Here is an 11,989-nt window from a genome sequence, read left to right as displayed (position 1 = left end):
GTTTTTAATGGTTGAGGCAGTAATACTTGGTTCATGAAACTGCAATATACAGAGAGGTGAAATAAATAGCTTATATATATATAATATATATAATATAGCTGGTTTTAAAATATTCCCTTATCATTGGTGTGCTAGGTCACGTGGGTCACGGAAGGTCCATAGCAGCATCCTGCAGGCTGCGAGCAAGGCAGGGTCACCGTGATTGGACGAGGCCGTCTGTCGTCGGAGGTCGAGGCGCCGAGAATTCCGAGGGGCACGCCTTCCCTGCGCGGTGTCTCGGGACAGCTTGCAGCGGACAATAAATAAATGACTGCAAACCAGAGAGCGATTTTTGTTGGAGTTTGGGGCAAGGACAGGAGATTGGAAAAGAGGGGGAGTTCTTTGTGGGGGGCGGGGGGGGGTGACTACTTTTTTTTTTTGCTTTTTTTTCTTTTGCTTTCAGAACCTTTGGGAAAAAGGACTTTGGTTTCTCAGAGTGTCGTTTTCCTCATTCAAGTCCTCCTCCGGGACGCGTTTAGAGCTGTCTGTTCTGAGAGAGACAAGCACCTGTGCGCTGACAACAGTCCCTTTGCGTGACGTGAGTCTTTGTCATCCGTGGGGGGGGGGGGGGGTGCGGGGGGGGGGTTCAAGTCAACAATCCTTATCGTCCCCCCTTCCTCCCCCACCACCACAAGAGTTTTGGTTCAGTTTTTGTCTTCTTTGAAACACAATGTACAAAAATAGAGCTTCTTCCTTCTTTTTCATGTAAAAATATTCCTCTGGTGCAGTCCTCTGTGCCTCTAGCCGGGGTGCGTGGGGCGGATGCGCCGGGACCGCTTGGTCACCGTGGTGTACTTGAAGGGCTTCTGCAGCTCCGCCTGCCCCTTGGGGTAGCGCTTCATGAAGTGCACGTCCTGCTGGTTCTCCCGGGTCTTGGGGCCCTTCCGCGGCCGCCCCTTCTTGGTGAAGCCCACGTACCAGCCGGAGTACTTGGCCGACATCAGGGCTGTGTAGTTGTTCTCCAGGACCTTCTCGATGAACACGCACTCCTTACTGGTGCCGTCGGGCTGCGGGGGGGAGAGAGGAGGAGGGGAGGTGAGAACGGCAGGGCGGGTGCGCGGGGCAGCACAGGAGCGAGGGCCTCCCCCAAGCTTTGGCCTCGGCCATGCCACGCCCTGGATCTGTGAAGCGAACGTGTTGTATTGGCCCCGGTTACAATCATGTAACAGGCTCCCGTGATCATCCGGAAGTCCATCCCGCCCCCACTCTCTACCCTGCAGCCAGGAGCCCCCACCTCCACTCGACTAGAACAAGAAACCCAGACGTAGCCGATCAAAGCATGATTTCCTGGGACTAGTGCAGGGCCGGCCATGGGGTCAGGGCCATCCAATCCGTGTTCCTTGAGACCCCTGCACGAGCCATGGCTAAAAACATAGGCTGCCGTAAACTCGGGGAACACGTAAGGCTGAAGCGAAGGCCACCGTTTGGTCACCACGAGGGGAAATCCTATGGGACAGCAAAGCCAGCATGGAAGAAGCCAAGTCCAGAGGAAGAGAATGGGAGCAACCAAGCCCTGGCCACATCCTTTAGCTTCTGCACCAGGCTGCCCCTGACGCTCCAGTTACCACGGCAACGTGGGCCAGTGTATCCCGTGTCCTCCGAACCACTGAGACTGTGTTCTGGCACCTGCAAGAGGGGGGAGTCCCGGCAGGTGTGCACGAAACCTGACATGAAGTCAGCTACGCGACTGCCGCTCGACGCCACTGTTACCGTTAAAGATCGGTTACATTTAATGTGGCGTGTGCTGCATTTCCATGTTTGGTGTAAACAGCCTCGCAGAATTAGAGCTTTAGCGTGGCCAGACCCCGCAGCCTGTCGCCTGGCTTCAGAGACTCCCGGCTCCCGAGCGGACGCGTGGCCTCCCTGGGAGACCGTCCGGGGCGAGCAGCACGAGATTCGGACTCAGCAGCCGAGTCAATCTGAGGCTTCCTTGTGCGACCTCAGGTTCGTTCATTCCGCTCCAAACCTCGATTCCTGGCCTCACCAAACAGGGACGGGGACCCCTGTGTCATAGAAATGTGAGGAACTGTGCTCATCTGAGCCTGGCGCACAGGAGGGGCCTGCTAAAGTATGGCTGGAGACCAGGTGGTTCGCTGGTCTGGCTGCCCTCCTGGGGCCTGGTCTGGACAGAAGGTGGTGGGTGGCAGGCTCCGAGTCTCCACCCGAGGCAGCCGAGGTGCTCGCAGTGGGAGAGTGGGGAACACAGAGCTGGAAGCCTGAATTAGCAGCCTGGAGTTTCCAGCGAACATCTCCAAATGCGGGCCGGGCCCACTCCTCGTTACGGACGGGTGCCGGGCCAAGTTGGAAGCCGCGCGGCTGGCTGTGTGCGGAGACAGAGGTGGGAGCTCCAGCCTTTTGTTTGAAGTGGAAAACAGGCTGGGGCTTCCAGGAACGTTCACCTTTGAGCGGAGGGCAAGCTTGGGCTCTGCAAAGTGCTGAACTTTGCAGAAAGGGACAGGCAGGGCAAGAAAACATTCTCTGGAGGACGCGATCTTTCGAGGAGGCTGCCGAGCAGGCCGGGGCGGGGCGGGGAGACACACGCAGGACCCAGGAGACAGAAGGGCGGGTTGAGCGGTGAGGGAAGCCAGAGCATATGTGCAAGGGGGTGGGGGGAGATGGGAGTGGTCTCTGGGCTCTGAGTCCCCATGAATAATTCTGGAAGCTGCCTGTCCAACCTGCGTCCAGGTCCCTTGGCCGGTCTCGATGGAACAATCAGAGCAAATGAACAAAAGCCACGCCATGCTGCTTCCCCACCCTAGAAAGCCTGCCTGGAGCATGGCTTTCGTTCTTCAAGGCTCAGTGCAGTAGCTGCCTCCTCGAGGAAGCCTTCCCTGACTGCCACCTCCCTCCCTGGGTATTTCTGCCTCTTCCTTCAAGATTCCACTCACGCATCAAGCTGTATTGGATTCAAATACTCCATCTTCTAGACCAGCCTTGGCACCCATTTCTCCTCCCACCCCCCACCCAACAGAGTGATTCCATATCTGCCTGCCCATCAGCCCAAAAGCGTCAGGAGGGCGGGACTGCTTCTTGGCTATTCTCATGGCTCAGCACAGGCCGTAACCCCAGACGGGGCTGCCCAGAGCTCTCGTGGTTGAATGGATGTGAGTTCTGCTGGGGTAGACATGGTGGGAGCAACACAGGGAAAGGGTTTCCCTCCGAAAGAAAATAGACTCGGCCTCCTGGCTCCCTTGCTAATGTCCCCCAGATAGTCATGAGCTAGGAGAGGCCCATCATGGGGATGTAGGGACAGAGCCAGCAGAGGAATAGAGCTCTGTGCCTGGCCCACTCCATCTCCCTACGCATTCATTCAGCATTTATTCATTGTCAACCATAGGCCAGACAGTTCCACACCCAACACTTCATTTAATCCTCTTAACCCACCGAGTTAGACTCTGCCTGGTGGAAGGAAACAGAGTTCAAAGAGGCAAAAGGGCTTATCCAAGGTCGTGGGGCTTGTAAATGGCAGAGCCGGGATTTGAACCTGCATTTGCCACTGCAGCTCGCTTCTCCTCCCTCCAGTTCCAGACACACCCACAAGGAGAGAAGGCATGGCAGCGTGGGCACTGCCATCAAAACACCTCCCCTCCCCAGGCCCACACAGCCACATCAGCATGAAGCAAGCTCTAGGATGTGCAGAGCCCGGCACAGTGCCTGGCACATGTACTCACACACGCCTGGGTTTGCTTAGAGCAGTGGTTCTCAACCTTCTGGCCCTTTAAATACAGTTCCTCATATTGTGACCCAACCATAAAATTATTTTCGTTGCTACTTCATAACTGTCATGTTGCTACTGTTATGAATCATCATGTAAATAAATATCTGATATGCAGGATGGTCTTAGGCGACCCTTGTGAAAGGGTCGTTCGACCGCCAAAGGGGTCGCGACCCACAGGTTGAGCACCGCTGGCTTAGAGGGTTGGGGAGCTGGGCTTGGGGCTGAAATTCTCAACACCCCAGAGTTTGGGAGCCCCTGGGAGTGGCCATGGGCCTGTGGTGGGCACATGCTCCCCACCAGGAACTCAGACACAGAGGATAAGACGCCCACGCAGCTGCGGGGGCCCCGCCCCTGATGACCTCTGTGGCCCCCTGTTGCCTGCTGAGGTTCAGAGGCCCCTGTGGCTGGGCTCACCCCAGCAATGCTGACTCCACTGGCTCAGACAAGGCCCATCAGCAGGATTTCGGGGATCTGGAATTTGATCGTCTCCCCCACTGCCACCTCCAGCCTCCTTCTGCCCAAACTGGAGTCCCGTCCCTTCCATTTGATGTGAATCCTGATGACGTCATTTGGCCCCTAGACCCAGTCTTATTTGAAACTAGAACAAGCCTCTGGATGTTTTCGGTTGCACAGGCAGAATTTTCCTTTCGTCGCTTAAGGCAGTCTGAATTGGGTTTCGGTCACAACCAAAGCAGTCTTCACAGATGTGGTGGTGGGCAGGGGCCATCCTCCCGCCCCCGCCTCCCCCAGTCTGGGGGCCCATGCTGCCCCAAAGAGGGATCACACAGGAGGGGAGAGAGGAGGAAAAAACACCTTTTTTTTTCTCTCATCTGTCTCCAGAGATGGGGGGGAAAGCCTAGTACATAATGCACCACACTCAACAACTATTTATGGAATGAAAGGAAGCAGACCTCCTGGGCCAGATGGATGTGGGGTCCAGGGGAGGAGAGGAGGGGAGGAGGGGAGGGGCTGCCTGAGCAGGCAGGGGCTGGGGCAGGGCTTGGGCACATGACTGGTACAAGGCAGCAGAGAGAGCAGCGACAGCCAAGGGCCTGGAGTACCCGAAAGGCTGGGTTAGGGGCCCAATGATGTGCCCAGCTGTGGCCAGGCTGGCACCCAGGGTCAGGACGGCCCAAGAAAGCTGCCCTATTGAGCCACTGCAAAGGAGCCGGAGCCCAAGCTGAGGTCCAGGTGCCCACAGGCGAAGGAGTGACCGAGTGATCTGGTTTCCGAGTTTCCGAGGAACTAACATTTAACAAGTCAATGCCTCGAAGTGCCAGCATGATCATCCCATTTCACAGGTGAGGACACTAGGCTCAGCCAGGTCTGGGCACGTGGACTCCCTGGCCAGATGTGGGTAACTCTGGCTACAGGGTAAGAGTCAGTCCTCCGAAAGCAATAACCATACTTCCATTTCTCTGGTGCCCGTGCGGACTTTGGGGCAGGTAAATGGAACCCAGAGGGGAGGATCCAGAATGGGCCCTCGGAGGAGTGTAGGTCTGAAGACGCTCCCAGGTGAGCAGATAAGCAACAGAGGGCTGGGGGGGTGGGGGGGGGGCTGTGGGCTCCCAGGTGGGCGGGTGACAGAGGGGTCAGTGAAGCTAGAGGCTGCTGGGGATGAGCCAGGACGCAGGGCAGAGGGAAAGGCAGCCCCAGAAGAGGGCACCCTGTGTACAGAGCCTCAGGGGGTGGAGGCTGGCAGAGCCCTGCCCGTTGCATGTGTCTGAGGTCCGGGAGCCTCCCCAGGGAGTGTGGCCCTTCTCCAGTGGGTGGTGAGGACACAGGGACAGGTTCTGAACTGGGCTGGGCTGGAGGGCAGGGGAGACCGACCCCTGGTGCTTTAGAAAGCGGAGGGTGGGCAGTGGGGACAGGCCTGGCACTGCAGCCTGAGCTGGGACCTCAGGGAGAGCGGGGTTAAGGTCTGAGGCCAGGCGGAGGCCTGGCTAGGGAAGGAGGGAAGTGCAGGGCCTAAGGCCTGGCTGGCCAGGGAGTCAGACAGCAGAACAGCAAACCTCAGCCCTGGGCCCAGGGTTCCCCTGCAGGAGCCAGAGAGAGTGAGGGGCGCCGGGCTGGGCCGAGGCCAACAGGGGGACCTGCCCCTGGCAAAGTCGGGACAGGTGGATTTGGGGGCGCCCTTGGAGCCCCCCAGGCCAGCCCAGAAGACAGAAGCCTGGAAGGAGATGATGGGGAGCCCAGCGAGGGGCGGTCCTCCTGGACCTTGCTGAGCTCCCTCGCCTCCAGCTGAACCGTCCCCAACATTAATGACGGGAGAGGGAGAGGGGGCAGGAAATCGGAGCCGGCTCCTGTGGAAGCGGTGACTCAGCGGCCAGCCGGTGGGCGGGCGGGCGAGGGCGGCCCAAGGGGACGGGGCTGCTCTTTTGACCCCACGAGGGCCCTCCTGGGGTCAAGATGCCGGGAACCGCGCAGACGGGAGGGAGGGGCGCGCGGGCACTGGGCATGGCAGGCCCTGCACACCCCTCCTTCCGAGAGGGAAGGAAAGAAGGCCGAGCCAGAAAGAAGGCCGAGCCGAGCCTCCGGATGACGGCGAGCAGGTTGGGCCTGGGAGGCGGCCTGGGCTGGCGGGCGGGAGAACAAAGCGCCCCAGAGGGGCCGCCGCCCCTGCCCCAAGCCCCTGCCCCGGACCCCTCGCTCCGGCCACCGGCCTCCGGACATGGAAAGTGAATCACTGATTGAAGCCATAGGCGTCCCTGAGCCGTGGTTACTGTTACTCTGCCTGCCCTTTGGGCAGCTGTAGTGGGTGTGGGCGGCGCGGCTGGAATCTCTGCCTCCGAACTGGGCTCCGCATCCCGCCCAGCTCTAGGGAGGGCCCTGGGGCCCCTGTCGCATCTGCGAAGCAGGGGTGGCAGGGATCTTGGGCAGCGCGCCTGCTCGGTGCCTGGCAGGAAGCAGGTGCTCAGTGAAGGGCGCTGCCGGCACTGCTACTATTAACAACGAGCACGATGCCTGGGCTCGGTCCCTGGCCTGTGACTGTCCCCGGCCGCCTGGGTATGGTGGGCAGCAAGAGGGATGAGTGGGGAGACTCGGGAAATAAAAAGCATGGCTTAGGGCTGGGCTGGGCTAGGAGGAGTCAATGGGGGAGGGACGGGAGGGGGAGCCATATGGAATATTTTCAACAATAAAGGTTTTTTAAATAAATAAGTAAATAAATAAGTGCATGGCTTATACAAGGCTTGGGTAAGCCCCAACTAGGTGCAATAAATGTAAATAATCAGCCAGGGCCCCGCCCTCAAGCAGGGGACGCCATCCTCCTTGGCATCTGGGTCCACTCTCCACCGCACCCCCACTCCACCTGCAGCAGAAGACCCCCCATTATCCCAGCTGGACACGGGGGAAGGAGGGTCCCTGCAGGGGTGATCCCACACGCAGGTCCTGCCCCTCACTCCTCCCCTGAACGCCCACAGGCCGCGGGCGTGTGAGCGTCACACACCAGCTCAGCCAGAGGAAAGGGGGGACCCTGAGAAGCGGCCTCGGTGGCGGCTCAGAGGCCTGGCACGTGGGTCCACCGGCCGCACCCCCACCCCTGCCCTAATTTGTTACATGCGGCTCTCTTGCCCGTTCCAAAGTAATAAAATCTCCCTGAAATGCTAGAACCGTGAGGCCCGGCGCTGACGCGGCGGCTGGGTTCCGGAGCCTGGCGATTGTTAAAACGTCGCTGCAGCCCAGCCCTGGGCCGGCCGCGGCTTCCCTGGGCCCAGACAGCAGGTACCTGCAGGCAGGGACTCACCCCCTCTCCAGCCAGAGCTCCCCAGCCCCCAGGAGAGATCAGGCCCTGCGTTCCCCCCAAAGTCGCAGCCTCGGATACTGCCAGAGTGGGGCAGGAAAGGGGGGAGGGGGAAAGGAGGGATGGTAAGGGGAGTTTCACCCACGCTCACCGGGGCCTGTCTCCATCTGGGGCACCAGGGAGGACCCGCCCCAATGCCCGGAATTCCGGCCATCACTCACCTTCCCCACCAGCTTGCCTTTCCGGTTCATGCACAGGTAGAACTCCGTCTCCTTGCCCTTGATCCGGACTTGACTGCCGAAGGTATCTGTCTCCACTAGGAGCTGGGCTTGGAAAGGCAGAAGCAGAAAAGGGACACACTTTTTTACCAGGGCAAAGGCTTGGCCTAAAGACTCGGCGGCAGGATCCCTGACCCCATCCTGGACCCCCACATCCCTGAAACCAGGCCTGGGAGAGGCTTCTGCCGTGTCCCACTAGAGCACCCTCCAGGCAGGGAGAGGGAGCCGTTCCCACCCGCTCCCCACCCCCAGCCTCTCTTGACTCCACTTGGGACCCAGATGGCTCCAGCGAGTGGGGATTCTGCCCCTTGTGGCTAAATACCAGGGTGTCTTCTCCCCTCTTTACCCAGCTCCCCCAGCCCCTTGGCTCCATGCCCCAAAGCAGAGCAGAGAGCCATACAAATAACCCCACACATCAGCAGTAGCAGTCTCTGCGATCAGGGCACAGACAAATGCATGTGAGTTCTCACAGCACACACACGCTCATGCACATGCACGCACTGCACACACACTGCACACGCACTGCACACACGCACACACCCTGCCCTGGGGGACAGCAGAGGTTCCTTCCTCCAGGGAAAACATGTGAGTGTCCCTCCTGCCTCCGCACCTTTGCCACGTGAAGTGGGGAAGACCCAGGGAGCGGAGGCCGTCTACAGAATCCCACTTTCCTCAATCAAGGTCATCACCCAACTCCCAGGAGCCCAGACGTCCCAATCAGGACCAATGCCCCCTGGTCCTGCGTAGGAGACCGCACCCTACACCACCCATGCTCCTCAGGGTGGGGGTCTCCAGAGCTGATCCCCCAACGCCTTGAAGGTCAAAGGCAAACTGCCCCTTGGTAGGCCTGCTGTGTCTAGACCCCTCCCACCCTCTGCCAGTCCGTTTTCTCCCCGTAGCGTCCTGTGACGTCGGGAGGCCAAGCACACTCTCCGAGCACTCTCTCCTCTCCCGAATCCCCTGCCGGCCCCTCCTTGCCTTCTCTGCCTGTGACCCTCCCATCCTCACCCTCCCATCTCTGACCCTTTGCTTCCCAGCACCTGCCCCTCCCTCAGCCACAAAATTTTAATTTCAGTGACAGGGGACTTGCTTCTCCATAACAAAAATCATAGCCCTCAGTACAGTATCCTTGGAGCCACAAAGAGCGGACCTCAGTGGCCCTAAAATACACGAGGTATGATTTTAATTAAAAAAAAATTAAAAATATATACCCTGGTGCCCTGCTGTGAAAATTAAAACCATCTGGAAAGCAGGATTTCCAATAATTAATCTAGCCCTCCTTTGACACCACTACTAATTAAAATATGATACCCCACCTTTCCACGGAAAAAAAGAAGAATTTACATAAAATTTAAAGATCTAACAAGAATTTAGTAATTCTAGAAACAAGGGGGAGGGCACATTCTTCTCTCCACCTTCCCCCATCCCTAGTAAACATCCAGTCAAGAACATTCCCCAACACAGAGATAGGGGTTACAGGCCCTCGCTGCTCCCCAATTCAAACGCCCAATAACTCCCTGGAAGCTCGGTCCCTGGGACCCAGGCCCAAACATGCCAGCAGCCCTGGGCCGGGCTCTCTGCCTCCCTCACAGCTCCTGGGATCGCAGACCCTCCTGGGGATGGGCTGTGGGATCAGGAGGGTCTGCGATCCCAGGAGCTTCGGAAGGAGGCAGCGTGTGTCAGGGAAGGTGAGGGCTTTGGAGAGCACAGACCTGAGTCTAAATCGCTGGCCCAATTGCATGACCTTGGGCCTCAGTTTCCCCGCCTGTAAAATGGGGGCAATCATCCCTGATCTTCAGTAGTTACTATGAGGACTACCCAGAACGATGCTGCAAAGGCCTGGCGCCTGTCCTCAGGGGCGGGGCGGGGGAAACTCGGTCCCTGTTGTTCAAGTGTCCTAATAACCGCAAAACAAAACCGTTTTCCCAGAAGAAAAACATACGCACATTGTGAAAAGCCAGGTGTGCGTGCGAAAGGGCAGAGGTGGGCCACACCTGCCCCCCGCCTGAACTTCCTCAGCGGCCTCGGGGGTCGCCGGCACCCCACACATCAGACAAGGCCTCGGGCTGGGACTTATGGGGTCTGATTCCCTTTCCGGTGTTGCCGTCCTGGGCCGCGTCACCTCCACCCCCTCCCTGTGAGCCTCCGTTTCCTCTCCTGTGCAAGGCGGGGGCTCAAACCCTATCCCGACTCTCGGAGACTGGGGGCAGGCTCTAGGGCAGGGGCAGGGACGGGACACTGGGAAGGAGATGAGGCCACAGAGCTGGGGCGCAGGCAACCCTAAGTGGCTCCCCGGGGGGGGACAGCTCCCACTGCTGCCCGATCTGAAGTCACACATCCCCACCCGCCTGAGTATTCTGTCCCCATTTTACAGCGGAGGGAACTGAGGAGGGCCGACTGCAGGTCTCCTGCCTCCTGCTGGGGCCTGGGCTCCAGGGGAGGACCCAGCTCAGGGAGACTAGCTCCGAACGCAGCCCTCCCCCACTCATCAGCCCCAGCCCAGCCCACCGCAGGCACCCTGGCCTTTGCAGGAGCATCGAGGGGCCTGGGGCTGGGGCTGGACTGCACCTCCCTGCCCCCCACCCCCGAAAGCCTAGCCGCCCCCACCCCAGTGTGGGAAGGGTCTGTGCCGGCCGGCCGCCGGGCCAGGGGAGCCAGAAGTCTGTTCTCCCCCAACCGCAGCAAGCCCTGGACTGGCCTAGACTCCACTGGGCGCGCATGACATAATGAGGAGGGAGCCGGGCCAGAATTATGTAAAGTCTTTAGGGAGTAATAGCAGCAGCAGTTCTCAGAAGGAGAGGGAGAGGGGGGAAGAGAGAGACCCCACCCACCCAGGCCAGGTTTTCCCCAGAGCCTGCCTGGTCTTCCGCGTCAACGCCCCTCCCTCCATGGCCCAGGCCCCAGGCCCCAAGGCCCAAGTGCAGCTGGACGGGACCCCTCCTCGCACTCAGTTCTGCTCTCAGGCCTGTGCCAGGCCAGGCGGGAGGAGGCGATGACATTCTCTCACCCCCCTCCTCCTCGTCAGACCTCCTCAGCACCCTGGCAGCCCCTCCAGTCTTCACAATTCAACAGCCTCCTCCCTCTGCCACTCCTGCCCTCACCAGTCTCCCCCTCCACGCCTCCGCCAGGGGGATCCTTGCTGAAAGGCCCCCGGGGAGTCTCCGAGCCACTGAAAATCCAGCCCCTTTACCGGGACCCACAAGGGTGCGTGATACCGCGCCTGCTGGCCATCCCACCTCCTGCCCCTCCCCACAGCCCTCCAGCCAGCCAGCCCCCTTGCTGCTCCTCTCGAACACATCCCGCACACCGGAGCCTCAGGACCTTTGCACTGGCTGTTCCCTCTCACTGGAGAATGCTTTGCCCAGAGCTTCCCCTAGTGACTTATCGCAAGTGTCACCTCCTCAGAGAAGCCTCCTGGCCATGCTGTCCAATGTCTTACTAGCCTCCCCCAGCCAGCACCCCACCCCCTGCTCCACTGTCCTCAGAGCTCTGCTCCAATTGTCTTATTTGCTACCGTTTTTATTGTCTGTCTCTCTTCACCAGAGGTGCGCTCCATGCGGGCAGGACCTGACCTGTCTTATTCACCGCTGTGATCTCCATCCAGCACTAGCCCATCCCGGGCTCCCAGTAAATGACCAATCAGTCAAGTTCACTAAATGCATCAATTCGCTTGAGAGGGAGGTATGAGTAACATGAAGAACATGAGATTCAGGGAGGTGAAGAGACTTGCCCCGAGGCACAGCTGGTCAGAGCAGGGCAGAGGTTCGGCCCGAGGCTCTGATTCCACAGCCACTGCCCGTAGCCCCTCTGCTCCCCACCAGTGGGGTCTCTCCCGCCACTCCCTGGTCTCTGGGCTCCCACCCACCCATCCCCAGCCTCGGGGCGACCATCACATATTCTGACTTGCTGTGTGACAAAGGGAAACACCCTGTCCCTCTCTGGGCCAGGACTAGGTGACCTGCAAGGCCCTGTTCCATTCTGCCTCCCTAGGAAGTGTCAGTAACTTACATTCATTTAGAGCTTATGATGTGCTGGGCGCTATTCTAACAACCTACCATGCATTGTCTCACTTAATCCTCACAACCATCCCATGAGGTTAGAACTATTATTATCATCCCCATTTTACAGGTCCGATAACTGAGTCCCCAGTTCACACAGTGACGGAGTTCAAACCCAGGCAGGACTCAAACCCAGGCTGACCAACCCAGAAGT

The 11,989-nt window shown here is 59.1% G+C and overlaps 1 protein-coding gene across 1 annotated transcript in view; it reads right to left on the bottom strand.

Moving 5' to 3' along the window:
• Positions 1-434: 434 nt before the first annotated feature.
• Positions 435-11,989, bottom strand: part of FGF18 (fibroblast growth factor 18) — a 31,556-nt gene continuing 20,001 nt past the window's right edge. Inside the window, exons 4-5 of the mRNA XM_081093095.1 lie at positions 7,721-7,827; positions 435-1,046 (exon numbers count right to left, since the gene is read on the bottom strand). Coding sequence (XP_080949221.1) covers positions 780-1,046; positions 7,721-7,827 — 374 coding nt within the window. The 3' untranslated portion in view covers positions 435-779. The remainder of the gene's footprint in view (positions 1,047-7,720; positions 7,828-11,989) is intronic.

Source organism: Myotis nattereri (genome assembly GCF_964212035.1).
Source record: "Myotis nattereri genome assembly, chromosome: 5".
Lineage (NCBI taxonomy): Eukaryota > Metazoa > Chordata > Mammalia > Chiroptera > Vespertilionidae > Myotis > Myotis nattereri.
This window is presented reverse-complemented; position numbering and strand designations above follow the sequence as displayed.